Source organism: Columba livia, chromosome 27 (assembly GCF_036013475.1).
Source record: "Columba livia isolate bColLiv1 breed racing homer chromosome 27, bColLiv1.pat.W.v2, whole genome shotgun sequence".
Lineage (NCBI taxonomy): Eukaryota > Metazoa > Chordata > Aves > Columbiformes > Columbidae > Columba > Columba livia.
The window spans coordinates 3,330,285-3,351,608 of NC_088628.1; the positions used below are offsets into that span (position 1 = coordinate 3,330,285).

At 54.7% G+C, this 21,324-nt stretch overlaps 2 protein-coding genes across 3 annotated transcripts in view; both read left to right on the top strand.

The window, feature by feature from the left end:
- LOC110355552 (killer cell lectin-like receptor subfamily F member 1) overlaps positions 1 to 21,324 on the top strand; it is a 201,229-nt gene that overhangs the window by 14,006 nt on the left and 165,899 nt on the right. The window lies entirely within an intron of this gene.
- Positions 153 to 21,158, top strand: CTXN1 (cortexin 1). Of its 2 annotated transcripts, XM_065042687.1 has the most exons (4): positions 181 to 382; positions 15,030 to 15,147; positions 18,862 to 18,966; positions 19,631 to 21,158. In XM_065042687.1, the coding sequence occupies exon 4, from the start codon at positions 19,770 to 19,772 to the stop codon at positions 20,022 to 20,024; it is 255 nt and encodes an 84-aa protein (XP_064898759.1). In that variant the 5' UTR covers positions 181 to 382; positions 15,030 to 15,147; positions 18,862 to 18,966; positions 19,631 to 19,769; the 3' UTR covers positions 20,025 to 21,158. The 2 variants fall into 2 exon arrangements, with proteins under 2 accessions (XP_064898757.1, XP_064898759.1); XM_065042685.1 differs by lacking the exon at positions 15,030 to 15,147 and having other exon boundaries at positions 153 to 382.

The following is a 21,324-nucleotide window of genomic DNA, read 5'->3' on the forward strand; positions in this document are numbered from 1 at the left end:
CACCCCCCAGCACTCCATCCTCCACACCTTCCCGCATCCCCGAGTTATCACCCCCCTCGCCCCCCCATCCCCACGCTGCCACCTCCCCCGCATCCCCCCCACACCCTCCTGCCTCCTCGCAGCCGCTGCATCCCCCCCCCGCTCCGCATCCACACTCCGCCCCCCTCTCCACAATCCCGGGCCCCACCCCGTGTGTGTGTGTGTGTGTGTCCCCCGCCTTCCGCAGCCCAATCAGGGCGGGTTGGACGAATTCAAACCCCGGCCCCGCAACCACCGGGCGGCTTCGCTCCGCTCTCTCGGCCGGGAACGGGGCCGGGCCGGTCCGGATGGGCTCGGGGAGCCGCGGGGCGGGCGCGGCCCCCGCCTGCCGCCCGGAGCGCAGGTGAGAACTGGGGGGAGAGCCGGGGATGGGGGGGCTCCCGGCAAAGTTTGATCGCGGTATCAGGGGGGCGGTGGCTGAGCCGAGCCCGGGGCTGCACCGGGAACCGCCCGGTAGCGGCTCCGCAGGGGCGGCAGGGGGAGGATGGGCCGGGGGGAGCGCTCCCGGTACCGGCTGCTCCCCCCACCAGGTCAAAGCCACCGCCCGGTGGGGCTCCCGGAGGCTCCGGGGTGCCCTGCGGAGAAGGGGGTCCTGGAGAATTGAGGTATCCCCGGGGTGGATGCGCTGCCGGGGGTCTGTGACAACCTGGAGGGGGGTGAAAAATAATATGGATTTAGGAAGAAATACCGCTACTAGATGCGAAAATGGGGTTGGGCGTTGTGGGGAAGAAGTCGAAAACAGGGAATTTCTGCAGCTGCTGCAAAACTGCTGATTTGAGAGTTCTCATAGCTGGAAGGGATGAGGTGACTGCAAAAACCCCCGTGTGCTGGGGGGCCTTGGAGGATGCTGGAGGGCTGGTGGGGGGGTGTGAAACTTTTGAATGAAATCGAGCTGATTTCTCCCTTCTGGAGCCGCGGGCCTGTGCGGAACCAGGGGAGGATTGCACAGAGACCTGGGACAAAGGAACGAGCCAAAGCAGCCTCACAAAAGAGCTGGTTTAATTTGAATTTTCACCCTCTTGGGAAGAGTTGGAGCTGCGGGAACTCTCCATGCGGTGCTGGGAGTGTCGCTGAGCCTTGCCCGTGGCAGAGGGGATTCGGCTCTCCCGAGCCCTGCGAAAACTGGGCTTGCCAGGGACAGTTTTTGGTGCAGAGCCTCATGTTAAACATGAGGATAAAAGCTGTTGGCAGCGGCAGGTGTGGATTTGCCAAGGGTTAGGGGCTCCCCAGCGCTTGACTCCCATCCTTACCTTCCTGCCCTTCCCAGAGATGCTCTGCTTTCTCCCAGCTATTATTTATCTGCCATAAATCTGCCCAAAAGCAGAGGAGGTGAAATCCTGAGCCTGGCGGGGCAGACCTGTTTGCAGTACATGGGGAAGTGTGACTCCAGTTCTACTTGCCCAGTGTCCCTCTGTATGTGCTGCAAGCCACCCCAAGCTCAGGCTGCGATGCTGTAACGAGGGACTTGAGGCCTCCGATTGCTTTGCCCAGTTTAGTACCCGCCAGCTTGGGGCACAGATGTTAAGCTGAACAGAATCAGTGCACCCAGTGGGAGCTTGTTGTCCCTTTAATGTCCAGTTTGGGGCCAGGCGGGTAAGGCTCTGCAACATTAGAAAATTAATCTGGTGGTGTTTCTTGCTGTTAGTATCATTGAGAACATTGCATTTGCAGCTGGGAGGTTGCAAAGGGCTGTGGGGCATTGGAACAGGCTGCCCAGGGCAGTGCTGGCGTCACCATCCCTGGAGGGTTGGACAGACGGACATGAGGTTCTCAGGACACGGGGCAGGGACAGGGGTGGGGAATGATTGGACTTGGTGATTTTGAGCGTCTCTTCCAGCCAAAATAATTTAATGACTCTATGATCCTCTGGTTTTGCTCTGTGAGAGGTTCTGGTGACGCTCTGGTAGGGCTGGTGCGTGGGGCGGGAGGGGGGAAGGTTGTCCTGGCAGGTGGGCTGGGTGAAGCAGGTTCCATCTTGTTCCACCTCAGCTCTTGCCGTTAGCAGCGCAGCCCCAGCTTGATGCTTGCGGGCAGAAATTGTGCAAATCTCAGGGTAAGGCCGCGCTCTTCCCCCAGTTCCAGGGACCACTGCTGGGCTGCTGTGGGATGTGTGCGCAGGGCTGCTCCAGGAGGGGAAGGGACAGACCTGGCATCGCCTCTGCAAGCTGCAAACACATCACACGGGTGAAATGCAGGTCCCCCTGGAGAGGATTTGGCACATCTCCAGGGATGCACAACCACGCTGTCTGCCTGCAAACCCGCTCCCCGGGCTGGCAGAGGGCGGCTGCTCCCATCAACCTGTTGCGGATGGCACCGGCTGGGCAATGTAGGCAATGTGCTGCCTTCCTCGCCGTGTTTCTGCCAGAGAAATCTGCTCGTTCTTATTTTATCCCCCTAGCAGTTGGCTGGTTCTGCTGCACTGTCTGCAGCACGGCTGGGGCAGCCTTCCCAGTGCTCACTGGGGGTGAACTGGGCTGCACACCAGTGACCAGGGCTGGATGCCGGAAAGCTGGAGGGTTAGAGCAGCAGGCGTGTTTTATTGGCTCCGTGGTTTCTTCACGGATGCTGACATGAGTGGCAGAAGCGGGTGGCATCTTCTGGCTCGCGGCTCTGAACTATCTCCTATTGCCAACTGCCAGTAAATCCTGAGCCGATGTGTTTTCTGAACAGCTGCTCTTAGGAAGAAAACACTGTTGGGCTGTCAGGCGCCTGGGAGCTGCTCTGATTTTTACTGCAAATATCCTCTACAAAGTAAAATTGATGGATCTGAATCTAATATTCTGTAGGGGAACTTAATGGCCATTAGGCTGGGTTTTTTTTCCAGCTTTGAGTGCAGAGCTGCACCATTTAATGGGAGAATTAAGGGTGTAAAGATAAATGAAGAGGGCTGCCAGATGGGTGGAGGGTGGTGGGGGGCTGGTTGCTCGGGGAGCGCGGGGACCTAGAGCAGAGCTGGGGAAGCTGCTGGAGGTCTGTGGAAGGAGGAGCAGGTACCTGCCAGGGCAGAGCTGTGGTGACCCGAGGAATGATGTGTAATGGGGCTCTGAGATGGTCGAGCATCTGGGGGGCAGCGCTGGGACAGGCTGCCCAGGGCAGTGCTGGAGTCACCATCCCTGGAGGGCTGGACAGACGGACATGAGGTTCTCAGGACATGGGCCAGTGCTGGGAGTGGTTTATGGTTGGACTCTATGATCTTGAGGGGCTTTTCCAACCAAAATGCTTCCCCAGTCCTGGCTCTGTTCTCAGTATGTTCTGCTTGTGGACCCTTTTGGCGACAGGAATCAGCCCCAGACCTGCTGCCCAGCATTGTCCTGAGGTTCTTTTCGATGGCACTGTTGAGGCAAGCAGAGCAGCTCCTCGGGCAGGACTCGGGGTCTGCATGTGCCAGGAAAACCAGCGTTAACTCTGTCCCGTCCCGTCCCACGCTGGGCGGCCGGATCCAGCTCCTGCCCGTGCCGCGGCTGCTGGAGCTGCTGGACGGTTCTTTACCTGATGGTGTTGGAACACCATTGAACTGGCTTTGAAGCAGAGAGCTCAGACCGTTCTGCACCCGGCCCCCAGCACAGGTTGAAGGTTTCTGTGTGTGGGGAGGTGGGATGCGGCTGTGAAGCTCGGACATCGCTGAGACATAGACCTGGAGCCTGGGAAGCTGCCAGCATCCCGCAATACAGATGTAGCCATGGATATTTATGGCCTCTCAGCCCTTATTTGCCTTTCTCTTCCTATCCTGGCAGGGCTTAGTGCCTACTGGGTCTTTACATCCCAGACACCAAAGCAGAACCTCCTTTGCGGAGGTTTTTGTACTCAGACACTGTATTTGGAAGCACACTTTGCTGCTTGAATTACCCAGTTAATGTAAGTGTTAAAGAGCGGATATCATTGCGCCCACAAGAGAGCGATTGCTTGAGCACATGGAAAAGAACAAACAACTCCTGGGAGCTCCAGAACAGGCAGGATGTGAATTACTGAACTTCTCTTCCAGCTTTGTTTGGGCTCTGTAGCACTAAATATCTCTGAGCAGCGTTCACAGGCTGGTAAGCAAAGCGAGCTCTGTTCTCCCCGCACATTCCAGGGGCATCACAACTCACACACAGAATATCTGTGAGGAAATATGTGTTTTGGGCATGGGATGCTGTCCGTCTGTCTGGCAGGGTGCTGGCACTGTCTGTCCAGCCTTGCTTCTCGACAGAAGGCGCAATGATGCGGGTGCAAGGAGTTTGCTGCAGCAACACCGACCTGCTTCCAGGAATGCGCGTGGGGATGCGTTTCTCAGCTTTTTACGTGGCGGGGAAGCAAATCAAGAGGCGATGACAAGCACTTGGCATCGAGATGGCACAAAGTGTCCTGGCACAAGGGGCGCGCTGCAAGGGGAGCGCAGACGGGAGCAGCGCCGGGAGCTGAGGGACCTGGCGCTGCGCCGGAGCCGCGCGCGGTGGAACCGAAAAGCCGCAGCCTGGAGCAGGTGGGTGGAGGGGACACAGGTCCCCACAGATGGGACACAGGTCTCCATGGAGGGGACACAGATCGCCATGAATGGGACACAGGTCTTCTCTGACCACGGCCCTTTTACAGCAGGACTGAGGGTTAGAAGGTCCCCTCCTATTTGCCCCTGATATTGTTGCTTCTCCGCAGGCACAGTGGATGCAGGAAGGGAAAAGTGTCGCAGCAGTGGGCTGAAAGGATTTGGGGATCTATTTGTTGCCTGAGGCTCAAGCTCTGGGGATGCTCCTTTCACATGGTAGCTCCCAGTTCCTTTGAATGGCCAGTTTATGGCTTGTCGAAGCCTCGGTTGGGCCAGGAGAGTGCTCCAGGTGCCGGGAACTGTGGCACAAGTGAGATTCGATTCTCACCTTCCCTAAGGGAGGCAGAAATGGGATCCCCCGGTTTCCCGCAGCAATGTGGCTCTTCCTGCTGATGGCAGATAACATTGCTTGGAGTTAGTAGCAATCTGCTCCAGTCACGGGAACAGCATCGATTTACACGCGCTGGAGCCCTGGCATCGATCTGCATCTTTATCAGCTCATCGCAGCGGACGGGAGATGTTTTGACACCGCTGTGGAGGGAGCAGCTCTGTCCGGGGGTGGCTGCTGCTGGTCACCTCAGCTCCTGGGGTCTTCTGCTTGGCCCTGCAATGTCACACACCTGCCTGCAAAAGTGTTGGAGGGACGTTCTCCAGGTTAAAACCCTCCCAGGGGGCTGCAGTGTGACTGGGCGGCCCCATTCAACCAGTTCCAGTGCTGTTTTGCCTTCACTTTTCTCCCTCCTTCTCCTGCTCCCATTTGCCACTGAAGGGTATGGGTGGAAGGGATAAATTCCAGAGCATTCAGCTGCCCAACGCAGGATATTTGCTCTTTGGGCAAAGCTTGAGCTACCTGGCCAAAATGGCTTGAACGATTTGAGTCCTCCAGGAGATGTTTGCTCATTTGGAATCGTGCTGATGCACAGAGCTGAGGGGGCAATGTGTGGGGCAATGTGTTAATTTAAGGCTACCTCTGTTAATGTTACCTCTCTCTGAAACTGGAGCTGCAGTTGAACACACTGCTTGGCAAGCGCTGGGTTTCAGTGGTGACGCCAAAATGGACAATTGATAAGAAATTATCCAATTTCAGCCCCGGAACAGACTCTGCCAGGCTCCAGTTCCTCCCCTCTAACAGAGCTCAGAAGGAATCGTCTCTCCGGCACAGCGTGGTGTGATCCAGCCGTGTCTGGCTGCATCCCAGGCAAAGGAGAGTTGGCTGTCCTTCCGCCAAGCAGGGATGTGATGGGAGGGGATGATCCTCTTGCAATTGGTATCTTCTTCTTGGGTGTCCCACGTTCTGCCAGACCTGAGAAATGTGCTCTGCAGCTGGGCTGAGAAGCCATGGAGAGGGCTGGGGGCAGGAAACCTTGGTGGAATTTTTCCTGGGTGACCTGGTTCCTGAGTGGGGAGATTCATCCCTCTGCAGACCCCTGTGTGATCCCAGCTTTGCTCCCACACAGAATCCCAGAGTGTCAGGGGTTGAAGGGCCCTGGAAAGCTCATGCAGTGCAATCCCCCCATGGAGCAGGAACACCCAGATGAGGTTACACAGGAAGGTGTCCAGGCGGGTTGGAATGTCTGCACAGAAGGAGACTCCACAACCCCCTGGGCAGCCTGGGCCAGGCTCTGCCACCCTCACCCCAAACAAGCTTCTTCTCATATTCAAGTGGAACCTCCTGTGTTCCAGTTTGCACCCATTGCCCCTTGTCCTGTCACTGGTTGTCACCAGAAGAGCCTGGCTCCATCCTCCTGACACTCCCCCTTTCCATCTTGATCCCCATGAATGAGTCCCCCCTCAGTGTCCTCTTGTCCAGCTCCAGAGCCCCAGCTCCCTCAGCCTTTCCTCACACGGGAGATGCTCCACTCCCTTCAGCATCTTGGTGGCTGCGCTGGACTCTCTGCAGCAGTTCCCTGTCCTGCTGGAACTGAATCCCGCTGGAGAAAGCAGCAGGACTTGAGACAGTGAAGAAGGACCAGGAAGGCTGACGGAACAAGCTGAATTTGTTCAGCAAAGAGAGGGAGGGAAGCTCTTCCCAACACATAAAGCTGTTATAAAGGGATCAAATACTTTTCGCATCTGCTGGGACGAGATGAGAAGTGATCAGTTTAATTGGGAGCTAATGAGATTTGGGTTAGAGAGGAGCGAGGTGCAGATGGGCTATGAGTTCTGGGAGAATCCCCTTCAGCTGCGTTTTAACAAAGCAAGTGGCTGTTCTGAGCATTCTTGGGCTTATTCCAGAGCTGGTGGCAGGTGGGGTTTGGAGATCCTCATGTTTCCATGAGCCCAGGATGTTCCATGTTTAGAATCTTCCTGAAAGTAGAAAACAGCTCTAGAGTAGCTTGTTGTGATTTATCGATGCCACTGGTACCATGCAGACCCATGGGGTGGACAACCCACCTCCTGCACATTTCTAGCCTGTGTGGTTTTACCTGAAATCCAGCTCCGTTTTCCACAGAAATACCCCGGCATTGCTATGGGTACTGTTGCACATGAATGGTGCCAGGCAGGCCAGCAACCCAAAGAAACAATTTAAAACATCACTTAATTGCAGCAATGGGTTTCTTTGGAGTAGCGTATTTGCCCACTTGCTAAATAATTCATAGGAGAGCCTGGTAATTAAATGCTAAAGACCGGATTTGCTTAGCATTGTTTGTACTTATATTACTGTTTAAATGCAAGAAATTACTAAGTAATTTAATTGCTAATTAAAAATAATACAGTTACTTACCATCTTATAAGAATTAGTCAGCATTTCTGTGGGGTTTCTTGCACAGAGCGTTAACACTCATATCTTTTAGGCAGTTATCTTGTAAACTTCTCCCTGTATTTGTGCTGATGGAAGGCATGTGCCCCATCTTCTGTTAGTGGGTATTAAAAACAAGAGGAAAAATGCAAATTAAAATTAAATAATTGAGCAGCACAGGCTACTTTGGTTGGAAAAGACCTTTAAAATCAGCCTGTGGAGAATATCGAGCTTTATTCCCCATCTTCTTCCTTCAGGACAGCTCATCCTATTTTGTCCACCCTCACCCCCAGCCCGACTACAGATTTCTCACCATGCCATGTGCTTTGCTGGAATCCTGGTGGATGACATTAATTGGAATTTCTTCCTGTAAACAATGACGTTATTGAAAAGAACCGTCAGCCTGCCTGGCATGGGCACAGTCTGCCGGTGCTGCAGCGTGTTATCTTATTTCACATATACATCTTTGCTTTGTTCCCAGCTTTAGTGCTGTTGTAGCTGGCCTACGTGGTGTCTGTAGGTGCTTCTGTCTCTACTGTTCTTTCTTCAGTCCAGGAACTATATTTGCTGTTCTCCAGAAAGAGAGGGAGAGTAATCAATAGCCTGTAATCACATATCCTGGCTCAACATGCTTATTAGATGTATAGATGAGTTTCTTAGGGACATGGGCTAGTGCCAGGGTTGGGTTAACTGTTGGACTCAGTCTTGAGGGTCTTTTCCAACCAGTGATTGTGTGATTAGCAATCCCAGCTAAAGATTCCTGACTTTAAGTACTAGTTTTCAAAAGGAGACACAGGATAGATTGCCTGATCTTGTTGATTAAACCGTGTTGGGTCTCGGACCGATGCTCAGCTCACCCAAGCTGTTCCCACTGGCCCAGTGCCTGTCTCTCTTTCTGAATTGGCATCTTTTTCCATCCCCCTGGCTACAGCTCAGGCTCCCGGGGCACTTCAGGTGAACGCACAGGCCCTTCGCTCCGAAACCCAGCGAAACCCAGCAAAACCAGGACACCTGTGCCTGCCGGGACCCAGCGGGTCCACCTGCCACCCAGGGTTGTCTCTCCTGTGATTTCTAGGTAATCTGCAGAAAAACAAGGCATCAGCTTCCCTTCTCTTTGAGCAGCTTTTCACTGTTCAGATTCTGAGTCTGGAGCACCGTTAATTAACAATTTACATTAAACTGTGAAGACCAAGTTGAGAATAAACCAAGTTCAGTTCGAATTTGCTCTTTGCACATGAGGCCCTTGGGGACGTGGTTTAGACGTGGACTTGGCACTGCTGGGTTAATGGTCGGGCTTATGGATCTTAAAGGTCTTTTCCAACCAAAACTATTCTGTGATTTTCATGATCCTCTTGTTGGTATTGCTGAGTTTCTGGGAAAAGCAGCCATAGCCCATAGTTTCTCGAGTCCCTGGGACACCGTAAGCAGATGTTGGGTGGGTGTCTTGGAACCTGAGGTTTTCCGTAGTTGATCCAGAGGAACCCAACATGAGCAGCACCGTCCCTGTTGGGAGAACTGGGAAATACTGGGGTTGTTTCCAAGCTCCTCGAGCGTGTTGATCAAGGCCCTTTTGCACAATGTTCCTTTGATAGTCACATTCTGCTGGGACCAGCCCTCGCTGTAATGATGCTACAACCCCTGGGAGATGCAGACAGGTGCAGTTATTCCAGTAACTTTATATTAGGCACCCTTCTGCTCCTGGAATAGATTCCCAGGCAAAACTGGGTTATGATGCAATTAAAACTGAGAATATGAATCAGTGATTTAAGGGAAAAAGAAGAAAAACCTAGTGAGGGAGGTGGCAGTGATCCCACGCTGAGCTCGGCTCGCTTTCAAGGCAGAGTAAGTTCTATAGAGCCAGCGGTTGGGTCTGAGCACCTGAAACCTGCCCGGGCACTGTGCCAGGCTGGAGACCACCCAGCTAGAGCAGCATGAGTAGAAAAGCCGCGTCGTAACCTTGCGGTTAATGTCAATGCAGTTAAGGTACCTTGTGGGTACCATGGCAACCTGCATCGGCCACCGGCTGGTCGGGATGCTGCCGGGATGCTGCGGGAGCTGACAGGCTGGGAGGTGGATGGATGGATGAGCTGGGAGTGTAATCGCACCGGGGAGCATCAGGAGGGTGCAACAGGCACGAGGAGATCTCCTCTGGAGATCTTCCCACTGATCATAGAATCACAGAATGGTTTTGGTTGATGGGACCTTCCCAGCTCCCAGTGCCCCCCGCTGCCATGAGCAGGGACATCTTCAGCAGCTCAGGTTGCTCAGAGCCCCGTCCAGCCTGGCCTGGGATGTCTCCAGGGATGGTTCATCCACCACCTCTCTGGCCAACCTGGGCCAGGCTCTCACCACCCTCAGGGCCAACAATTTCATTATATCCATCCTGAATCTCCCCTCTTTTAGTTTAAAACCATCACCCCTTGTCCTATTGCAACAGGCCCTGCTCAAAGGAGTGTCTAATGTGGCCACACTTCTCTTCCTGGGCTGATTGTTTCGTATTTCAGGATAAATAGTTTGGAGCACTGGGTGGGACAAGCCCTGAACTGATAGAGAAGGTGATGGGATGGATGAGGCAGAGTCCCCATCTACAGAAGCAGTGACTGTGCAGCCTGGTTTCAGCACCGAGACTAACCAGGCTCAGTGCGCCCATCCAGGGCTGCAGCTCCATTTTCTGGGGCTGGGTGACACCCTGCTCTGTGTTGGCCCAGGAGTTCGAGAATTATCCTTCCTGGCCAGGGCCAGCCAACAAAAGCCGAGCGTCTGCAAAGGTTGCTCCTTCGCCTGGGGAATTTGCTAATGAGACGGTGAAGGGTTGTTGCTTTTCAGAACAGATGTTCACCAGGAGCTTTTTTTCAACCAAGGAATTGCTGAAGTTGTTTTGCGCAGCTCAGGGACACGGAGGTTAAAGGCAGGAAGGTTCCTGTAGGCAATTTACCCACTGTAAAGGGGTGGAAGTCAGCTGGTTCTGTACAAAAATAGTGGAAGACCTGTTCCTTGCCATTTGTGGGGTGTTTCCACGCTTATTTGTGGATCTTTGGAGATCCAGCTCCATCCTGGGCTGGACACTTCCCAGCTTCTCACCCCTTCTCCTCTGGGTTCAGCGGATGCTGGAGCTGCCAGTTTTGGTGAGATGTTGCCATAGATTGTGGCACAAAGCCGAGTTAAAAGCATAAAATTCCTCACCATGGGCCCCAGAGGTGCTGCTATGAAGGAAAGGTTGATTAAATTGTGCGTGGGCTGATCAGGTGTCTTGCAAAAGCTGGCAAACCATCCCGAAGGGTTGGAGACGGCCGTTGTCCGGTGTGCCAGCAGTTCAGGTCAGTGAAGTCTCAGAACTGTTGTTCTGGCCTTGGAACTGGGGTTGTAAGTCGGGGAGCTGAGGAGATTAAAGTACATTTACATAGTCTTGGATGAACAGACCCCTTGGAAGCTCTGAAGTTGGGTTGTCTTGATGTGGTCGAAGCTGTAGGCATGAAGAAGAATGTAAGTGAGGCGCAAGATGTGGATTAAGTTTGCTTATTCCCAGCTTGAAGTTGGGCTGAGCTGTTTTTTTTGCTGCTTAAGCCCTTCTATGTGCCCTTTCCTCCTCTCTTTCCCACATTACAGACTCTAGAGGCATCTCAGTTCCTTCACGTCAGAGCCAGAATCTGAATTAATAATGTGCTAAGAAAATAAAGATAGTTCAACAGACTTTAAATCAAGGAGAACAGCATGTTAAAGAGTTTGAACAAATCGCATTACTTTGTGTGCAGTTTTAGGGCTGGCAGAAATAAATCTCCCAGCAATTTATTGATGGTGACAAATTCTTTCAGAAAGAGCCTGCTCAGGGAATGCTGCTCTTTATCACTAGACTCTCTGCGTGAATTATCTAGGACCAGATTAATGTCTCCCAGTGAACGTGTCAACACAATTTGTGTCCTGGAGCCTCCATGTCACCTGGGCTGACGCATCATTTGAATATATCTGTTGAAAACCATGTTGCTTTGCAGATGCGTCTCCCTTTGCCGTTGCGTGGGCCTGGCTTTGAAAGAACCACCTCCAGAGCCAGGCAGATGGGCCAAGGGCTTAAACTGGACATGAAATCTACTCGTGCAGATACATGGCAAGAGAAGAGCAGCCAGAAAGCTGCAGGTTTGATGGCTCAGTTCCTGCCAATGAGCATCTGACAGAGCCCGTCACCAGGGCTGTCCTCACGTGGCTGGTGGGACTGAGCGCTTGGTGGTGTTGCTGTGCCCATGTCCTCCAGTGCTCTCTGTCCTGCCGCACCACCAGGACTCAAAGAAGAGCCGAGGGGCAGGAGACACCCATGGAACACTCCATTGGACATGAGTCTGCCCAGGGAGCTGCCCTGCATTTGTTCTTTTCCATTTACCCACAGGTCCATCAGATAAACCACCCGTGCACAACCAGAAAACGGCTGGGTTGGGCTGAAAGCTGCAGGAATTTGGTTTGGAGGCCGGTTGTCTGCAGCCGTGGGTGCATTCACTGCTGTCCGTCTCACTTCAGGTCTCAGTTCCTCCTGTTAGTGGGTGTCTGGAGAGACTTCAAGTCTTCTCCTTGGGACTTGAGGTCCGGATTTCTTCCTTTTATTTGTTTGTGCTGCCTGGCCCCTGGAAACTATCGCTCCAGGACCTCTTTCTCCTCCTCAGCTTCCCCTGGACCCCTTCCAGCCCCTCAACCTCCACCCATCCCAGCCCAAGACAGACTCCCCGAGCAGGGACCCTGGCCCATCCCATGTGGTCACCATTGGGAGGAGTTCAGGGAGACGTCGGGACAATTTGGGGCAACTCTGTGCTGTTCTAGCTGATGTCTGGGTAGAAATGGGCAGGTAAACCCCATCTGCACGAATGAGTTGGGCTGCAAGGCACGAACTCTTGGAGGTGCCTGTTCAGGGCAGTGGTGGAAAGCTTGTGTGTGTCCATGGCTGTGACATTGTGAGACAAGGAGACCCTGGAGCTCTATCAAGAACCTCCTGCATGTCTGGAACCCAGCAGAGACCTCCAGGGAGCAAAACTGAGCCTTTATCTGCTTCAGAGCCCGGCCACAGGGGTCTCAAGCTGACACCGTGTGCCTGCCCAGATCCGTCTGTTTACTCAGCAGCTATGCTCCAGCTTAACGGGGAGGAAAAAAAGAGAAGTTAATTTATTACTGCAAATGACTTTGAAGTAATTAATTGCTCTTGTCAATGGCAAGGGATAGTTCCGCGACTGTAAAATCCCAGCAGAAGGATACTTCTTGTCCCCTGACAAGGCGGCTTTGATAGAGCTATTTCGCTAACACATGCTGAAGTCAGGAAGGGGACATTTTATTTAATGATTCATGCTAATTAGAGTGAAGCAGACATGCTTCCTCTCTGCCCCACAGCAGCAGCCGGTGTTTCGTGCCAGCCCCGAGGTACCAGCCCAGTCTCACCCTGTGTCACACAGTCCCTGGTGACCAGAAGGTCTGGGCATCTGTGCATGTACTGGGTGGGACAAAGCAGCTGGAAATGAGAAGGTTCCAGACTTCTGTGTTCCCTGTCTGTCCTCACTCTCTGTCTGGGGCTGGGGGGTGATTCTTCAGCGCTCCTGTCCACCACAGCAGTTGTGATGGGGTGAAGTGTCAGGAGGGTGCAACAGGCACCAGGTGTGGGCTGATCTGCTCTGGAGATCTCCCCACTGGTCATAGAATCATAGAATAGAATCACAGGATGGTTTGTGTTGGAGGGACCTTCCCAGCTCCCCAGTGCCCCCCCTGCCATGAGCAGGGACATCTTCACCAGCTCAGGTTGCTCAGAGCCCCGTCCAGCCTGGCCTGGGATGTCTCAGGGATGGTTCATCTACCCCCTCTCTGGCCAACCTGGGCCAGGCTCTCACCACCCTCAAGGCAACAATTCCTTCCTCATGTCCAGCCTGAATCTCCCTTCTTTAGTTTAAAACCATCACCCCTTGTCCTATCGCAACAGGCCCTGCTCTAAAGTCTGTCCCCATCATTCTTATGGGCCCCTTTTAAGTTATCAAAGATATCAAAGAACAGGTCAGCTATGAAGCATCATTCACGTTATCCATAATAGCTTTGCAAAGCTGAACTTGGCTCACAGGGAAGAGCAATGAAGTGCAATTCTCTGCTTGATCAGCTGCCGCACAGAGGAGTCAGCTGCTCCGAGCGCTCCGGACGAGCCCAGGAAAAGACAATCTCTTCCCTCTTCGTCACCCAAGCAGGATGAGAAACGTGTCCCCAGCCTTCGGAAGAAAGGTCCAGTTCGGCGCTCAGTACTTTCCAGGAAAGGGGATGGGATTGTGCCACCAGCCCTGCCAGTCCCAGGGGACTAAGAGGGGGCTGGTGGATCTGACCTGGCTCGGTCCGCACCGCCTTGGCAGGCTGCAGCACCTCGGCACGTTGCCTTCAGACCAGGGAGAGCCCAGAAGCTTTCCCAAGCGGTCCAGCCCTTCGGAAGCAGCAGCAGCGCTTGCTGCAATCCAGCCCCGCCATAAATCAGAAGTTAATCTTCGTTAATTGCCATTGGCAGGTAAATTGAAAATCTTCAATCTGTGAAAGCCGCGTGAATAATGAATGGTTTGCGTTGAGCCACGGGCAACCATTTTTGCCTTGAACCGAAGCATCCAAGTGTGCGTTTACAGCCACTGTCCTCAAAGACAAAAGCCGTCATTCCATGCCACAGGGTTTTACCCTGTGCAACCACTGCAGTGTTTTACAATATCACTTCGTCAGCACTAAAAAAAAAAAGTGCTTAGATCCCTTTCTGAGATTTATTGCATTTTATAGGTGAATAGATTTCTGATTAGAGAAACACTCTGCTTTTTTTTTGCTTTCAGAAGTGCTTGGCCGAGTGGTGAGATAATGCAAAGGCTGAACCTCATTTAATTATCAAGTCCTTTAAGTCCAGGCAGAACAAACTCTTGCTGTCTCCACGGTGCAATTAGTTTAGCATAATCTAAAGCTTGGACCACCCTTCCCGGCGCTTTTTTGGGGCAGTGACTGTGCAGGCTGTGGTGCAGCACTAAATCTGTGCTCTCAAGTGCAGTCGGGATCGATATTTCTGAATGCCAGAGGCCTCCGTGTGCCCCAGGGAACTTGTGTCCTGAGTTTCCCTGAGGCTCATCCAGTGTTTTTTTGTTGATGTTGTTGTCGTCAGAGGCAAAATCTCCAGCAGAAGGATATCCTTCAGCTCTGAAACGCTTCCGAGGAGGAGGGCAGGGTGGGGAGCTCCCCACATTGCCGCTCCCCCAGGCACGGACCTTTTAACTGAGACTTAAGGGGGGGAGAAGAATTTCAAGGCAAACATATTAGAGCAGTTGGGGTTTGGCTTCCAGTACAGACATGGCTCCTCTTTGGTCAGGGACAGAGGAACAGGGTACAGGGCTGGGAAGTGCTGGAGTCACCATCCCTGGAGGGCTGGACAGACGGACATGAGGTTCTCAGGACATGGGGCAGTGCCAGGGGTGGGTTATGGTTGGACTCGATGATCTGGAGGGTCTTTTCCAACCAAAATGATCCTCTGATTCTGCATCTTGGAGGGGCAGCGATGCAGGTGTGTTGCCTGGGGTTTAGAGCGGCTTTTTGGGGGAACACAGGGATGCAGGCGCTGTGGTCCCCGCACGGGCAGGCTCAGCCCCAGCCCTGCGCTCTCCCTGGACTGGCCTCCCCAGGCAGGCAGCTCACGAAACTTCTCCCGTCTCCAATTGCTGTGCTCCACCTTTTATTATAATTGATTCTGCATCGCCATAGGAACCCGCTCCAGCGCGAGTGAGGAGCAGCTGCCTTCCCTGCGTGCTCTCCAGGAGAGAGGCGGCTGCTCCTTCCCTCAAGATGGCAAGTGATGGAGCCGGGAGCCCACGCCAACCAGGTACCATCCGTGTCCCCGTGGTGTGGGGAGCAGGGTGGCCTTGCAGAGCTGGGGAGGACAAGGGGGGATCGTTCCTTGTTGCCAGGGATGCCCCCCACCCTTTGCAGTGGTGGGTTGAGGGAATGGGCTCAGATGTTTGCGTGATGCTGGAGACCAGTGGATCTTCTGGTGGTGGTTGTCAGGTCTAGGTGGAGAGAGCAGGAGGCTGGTGTTTGGGGTGGGAACAACCTTTCCGGGGGGTTTATCTTGTTTCTGGGTGACTTGGGTTGGCAGCAGTGGGTTTTCCATGTGCTCTGGGATGACCATGGAGCAGAGACTCGTGAAGGGTGTTCTGCAGAGCTTGGCCAGGCTTGTGACCCCCCTGCCAAGGGGGATGAGGGGGCCACAAAGCCTGGAATCTGGGGGCAAACATCTCTGCTGTGCTGAACCTCCCCTTAGGCTGAACGGTTGTCCCCTCTGCTTGCACCAAAGTGGATGGGACATCCATGACACTCCGTATCTCAGGCTCCTGCCCTTGTCTGATCTGCTTGGTTGTCCCCTCCAAGCCCAGGGTGTGCACATTCCTGCCCAGTAAAGCTGCTTTGCTGGGACAGCCCCTCCACAGTGGCTGCATGGGGCTGGAGAAGCAGTGGTGGACATGGTGGCTTTACCCTTGGCCATGGGCTGGTTTAGCAGAAGACTGGCCCAAGGTCTTACGTCAGGGTTTGGGGTACAGACGTGCTGGGCTGGAGTCCCAGCCTGTCCTGCCATTCCTCGCACTGGAAGGTGATGTTGAGAGCAGCATGAGGGGACCTCTGGGTACACCAGACCACCTGGGACATCCTGCTGACACTTGGGATCTCGCTTGGGTGTGGGTCCTGGCAGCTGGGCCAGACCCATGGCAGGATGTCTCCTGGGCCCTGGATGTCCTTGTCCCTTTACGTGCCAAGCCCTGACAAGGCCAAGGTGATGAGGGATGGACGGTTTGTGAAGGAGCCTCCAGCGTCCTGCTGTAGGTAAGAGGGAGCCCAGATGTGCACTGTGGTCCCTTGCACTGGCTCTCCCTTGGCAGCTCTTTGCCCATATGGATAGGGCCAGATGCACCCATAGGTGGTTCAGACACAGCCCGTTTGAAGGCTGGGGGGGAGGTCTCAGCATCCCCCCTGGCAAACCCAGGAGGAGATGTCCACAATTTGGCTTTGGGATGCACGGGGAGGCAGAAATCCATTTGGACAGGCCCGGCCCTGTTTGCTCTCAAGTCCAGAGTGCACGCCATAAAGCAGCTGGAGAACACAGCCCTGTGTTCAACAGCCTCGGCCGGCCAGGAGGTTCACGAGGTGCTTGAACATGGGGCAAAACCACTCCCGAGGCCACGGTGCAGCTCTGTGCTCGGGGTTCCGCATCCCGCGGGAAGTTGAGCAGCCCTGGCAGAGCCGCGGGCGGCGCCGGCGCTGGCAGCGTGCAGGAGCCCTGCGGGAGTCGTCCGTCTGAACCAGCGTTTACTGAAAAAGGCAACGGAAACCCTGCAAAGAATTCAGCTGCCTCATGAGCCCCGTGTAACGGTGCCAAGCACAGGGCGCTCTTCCCAAAAAGGCATCTATCTGCCTCCGTCCCAGCAGGGACGAGCGGACGTGCCGCGGACAGACGGACGCTTTGCTTTGGGAGCGCAGGAGTGGAAGGACAGAGGGAGAACCACAGCCCTGCCGCACTTGCAAGTAAAGCCTTTTCCCATCTCTAAGGAGCTTAAGTCCTAGAAATCCTCCTGCTGAGGCAGAAGCTTGTTTGCCTGCAATCCTTGCGAGGGCGTTTGCTTTTGGATCTCCCTGGCGATCGCGTTTGCTGGCTGGTTGCAACAGGCGGTTGTGCAGAGATGCAATGAATACTAATGGAGCCGGGTCCTGCGAGAGCCCTGACCCCCACGGAGCAGCGGGTGTCTGATGGAGACAGACGTTTTAACAGGGGCTGTCGTGATAGAACAAGGGGTGATGGTTTTAAACTAAAGGAGGGAGATTCAGGCTGGACATGAGGAAGGAATTGTTGTCCCTGAGGGTGGTGAGAGCCTGGCCCAGGTTGGCCAGAGAGGTGGTAGATGAACCATCCCTGGAGACATCCCAGGCCAGGCTGGACGGGGCTCTGAGCAACCTGAGCTGGTGAAGATGTCCCTGCTCATGGCAGTTGGGCACTGGGGGAGCTGGGAAGGTCCCTTCAACACAAACCATTCTATGATTCTAATATCTGAAATGTTAGTATCTAGAAATTCCTTTCTAGCTGACACAAAGACTTTTTCCAGCCGCTTTCCCTGATCAGACTCTGATTCTGCATCAGACACTCCTTGTGCTTTCCCATCCACCACCCATCTCTAGCTCTTGACTCTTGGCCAAAAACCCACAGGGATTTAAAGGGTGGAATGAGCCCGTGGTCCAGGAACGGGCTGAGTCACCCAGTCCCTGCCGGGAGCCCAGCGCCTCCCTCCTGCCCACTCGCACCCCGCTTTGGAGGCGCTGCAGTGGGAAAGGTGAGCCCTCCGCGGCAGATGGCATCCCGCATCGGCGAACACCGCACCGCCCTCCTTGGGTTCAAAAGAAATATCTCATTAGGTATTTGCCTTGCCCAAATTAACATTTAATTCGTGTTTCGTACCCAGAAGAATCTCACTGCGGCGTTGCTGAATTGTTGACAGTGAACCTCTTTTGGTGTGAGTTCTGTCCCTATTAAGCAATTTCTTTGCTCATGGATCCTTTTTAGTTACTAAGGGAACATGAATCTTAATAAAACTCAATCAAATGTTCCTTAAATAACAGCTGCCTTCGTTTAACTCTCTCATCCTTTTTTTTTTGCTCTGCTCAAAATTCCTGGGAAATTAAGATCTGATTCTTCACACAGTAATGAAAAGGCAACACATCCCAAATGTGGGGGAAATTGTTTATCCTGAATACTATGGGATATAATACTGGGGATACTATTTAGCAGAAAATCTTGCATTTTTGTCCTGAATGTGCCTTCTCCTCGCTGCACTTGTGATGTAAGTCGGTTGGGCAGCTCCAGGTACATGATTTGTGCTTGGGTCACTTATATTTTAGCAAGGCTTGTCCTGCATCTCTGAGAACCGTGAAGGGGAATGTTCTGAACAGGGACATGGCTGTGGGAAGGGGCTTCCTGAGGGCACCAGCGCACTGTGAGGAGGTGAAGGCTCTGGAGAACAGTCCCTGTCCCCAACGGCTTCCCTGGAGAGGAGCGGGATCCTGTGTCCCCTCCCTGCTCCTCCATGGGTGGATGTTTCTCCCCTGGACAGGACCATGTGGAGTCCAGCCTGTCGACTGGGGATGGGAGAGCCAAGTGCTCCCTGCCCAGGTGGAGGCTCCTTCAGCTCAGTCCACCCACCCCCATCCTCCTGCCCTCCCTCAAGTTGCACCAGGGGAGGCTGAGGATGGATCTGGGAACAATTTCTTCCCCAAAGGGCTGTGGGGCATTGGAACAGGCTGCCCAGGGCAGTGCTGGAGTCACTATCCCTGGAGGGCTGGACAGACGGACATGAGGTTCTCAGGACATGGGGTAGTACTGGAGTTAGATTATGGTTGGACTCAATGATCTTGAAGGTCTTTTCCATCCAGTGCTGGTCTGACAAGAGACACTGTGAGCTTCAGAGGTGCCTTGTGGTGTTTTGCTGTGACTCCTAGTGACTGCGATCCTTATAACCCCTTTTGTTGTCTTTGTCCTTCTGCTTTGCATCCTTAGCCCAAGAAAGCTGGACCCTGGAGATCCTCCCTCAGTGACGCGGCTGTGTGGACTCAGCCTTCTGCTGCAGTAGCAATGCTGGTGTCCCCATGCAGCCACATTGAGGTAGGTGCTGTCCTTCTCCATTGGGACTTGGGTCCTTCTATCCCTGGTACCAAAACACAGGCCCTCATTGTGCCAAGGTGCTGGAGCGAGTGGAGAGAAGGGAACAGAGCTGGTGAGGGGCTGGAGCACAAGTGTGATGGGGCTGAGGGACCTGGGGGTTCAGCTGGAGAACAGGAGCTGAGGGGAGACCTTCTGATCTCTGAACTGCCTGAAAGGAGCTTGGAGCCAGGGGGGTCGGGCTCTGCTCCCCAGGAACAAGCGCCAGGAGCAGAGGAAACGGCCTCAAGTTGCCCAGGGGAGGTTGAGGTTGGATGTGGGGAACAATTTCTTCCCCAAAGGGCTGTGGGGCATTGGAACAGGCTGCCCAGGGCAGTGCTGGAGTCACCATCCCTGGAGGGCTGGACGGATGGACAGGAGGTTCTCAGGACATGGGGCAGTGCCAGGGGTGGGTTATGGTTGGACTTGATGATCTTGAGGGTCCTTTCCAACCAAAATGATTCTGTGATTGATTTTATGGTCCCCTGCCACCCTCGTGAGTGGCTTCTTGAGCTTTCTGGAAAACCAGGGACCCACCTGTGAACTTCCCTGCCCCTGGTTATTTAGCAGAGCTGGTGCAGCCTGTGGCCAATTTCTCCTCCCTGACCATCTCTGCTTTCCCTTCCAGGAGCTCTTGTCCCAGGCAGGAGCGAGTCCCGCGCTCGGTGTAGCAGCTATGGAGTAACCCCCCCTCGGTGCGTGGGCGCAGCGGGAGCCTGACGCCGGGCAGCTGAACGCCCCCAGCCCACGCACTCCTCGCCTCTGCCATGAATGATGCATCGACGATGGATTATGAACTGCTCTCCCCCTCCTTGGTGGAGCACCCAGCCGGCGCCGCGGGGATGGACGCCGAGCAGAAAACCGTCTTTGCCTTCGTCATCTTCCTCCTGGTCTTCTTGGTGATGCTGATGGTGCGCTGCTTCCGCATCCTGCTGGACCCCTACAGCCGCATGCCCGCCTCCTCCTGGACCGACCACAAGGAGGGCTTGGAGAGGGGCCAGTTCGACTACGCCTTGGTGTAGAGGGCAGGGACAGGGCGAGCCCAGGTGCTCTCTGTGCCTCCCACCCCCGCTGGCCCGGGCCACCCCTTCCTCTGTGGTGTCACCCCGGACCACCAGAGATGCTCCGGGCAGGGAGGTGAGGTCGGGCTTGTGGCCACCGTGGGTTTTCTAGGGGTTTCTTTTCTAAGCACTTTTCAGTTCTCTTGGCAGCCCGCGGGACTCTCGGAGAGATGTGTTGGAGGGGTGATGTCGCTCGTGGTCCCTGCTGTCCCCCGTGTCCCCCGGCTGTGTCGTGGGGCAGGAGGCGATGGGACAGGGCACGGCGGGACCTGCCCTTGGCCACGGTCCATGGGGTTCCTGCTCGGGGCGGCTCTGCCCGCTGCTCAACCAGAGCTTTGATCCCCACCTCCTCCTGCCCCCCGTGTCCCCCCGTCTGTGTCCCCCGGGAGCGCTGCCGTGGTCCAGTGCGCGTGTGTGTGTCTCTGTAGCTGAGCTGTGTCCGTTGGGGGGTTTGTAGGCACCGGACCCAAGTGCTGGCTTTGTTCCTCAGTGTGTGGCAGCCCCAAGTGCCCCCTCCAAGAAGAGAGGGGGAGATGGTGACCCCCTCCATGCGCAGCCCCCTTTTGGCATCCAGCCCTGCAGCCTGCTCTCTGCTTCACACCGTAGTGACCTGTCCCTGCCCAGCTGGTGAAACTGGTCTGAACGTGGTGCCATCACACAGACCTGCCTGGGTGGCCCTGCTGGGACCCCAGGAGGGCTCCAAGCTCCACACGATGCTTGGGAGATGCTCCTTAGCCAGCCCAAGCCTGGCAGCCTCCCACCAGCATCCCACCATGGCCAGTCCCTGCTCCAGCAGGACTGGGGTTATGTGCCCAAGTCCTGGGCTGCTGGGGGTGGCCGACACCTCCCTGGCCATCCCGCATCTGGGCATCCAAAGGGCTGTGGAAGTTCTAGAGGGGAAAACCAAGCTCTCTTCCTGCCCCTCTGTGGGAACCATGCCCGGTGAGCAGGGGTGCTGCAGCTAGCCACAGGGCTAGCGAAGGCCATGGTGGGTTATGGCTGTGGTCACTAAGGAGCTTTGTACCAAGGGCTTTGAGCCCAGGGAGGAGAAACTCTTCCCCACCACGGAAATAAAGCTGCACTGTGCTAACCCCACACCGCTCTCCTGCTGCTCTTTGCTGCCTCCCCGCAGGTGCCCAGGCAGTGGTGGGATGTCCCATCTCTGAGCCAACGTCTCCCCACGCCTGACCCCACGTCTCCCCGGAGCTGCTCTGCAGGGGATGGTACGATGGAACAGGTTGGCCAGAGAGGTGGTGGATGA

Bases quoted from the DNA above. Each gene is read 5' to 3' on its own strand.
- CTXN1 (XM_065042685.1), top strand. From the start codon at position 19,770: ATGAATGATGCATCGACGATGGATTATGAACTGCTCTCCCCCTCCTTG.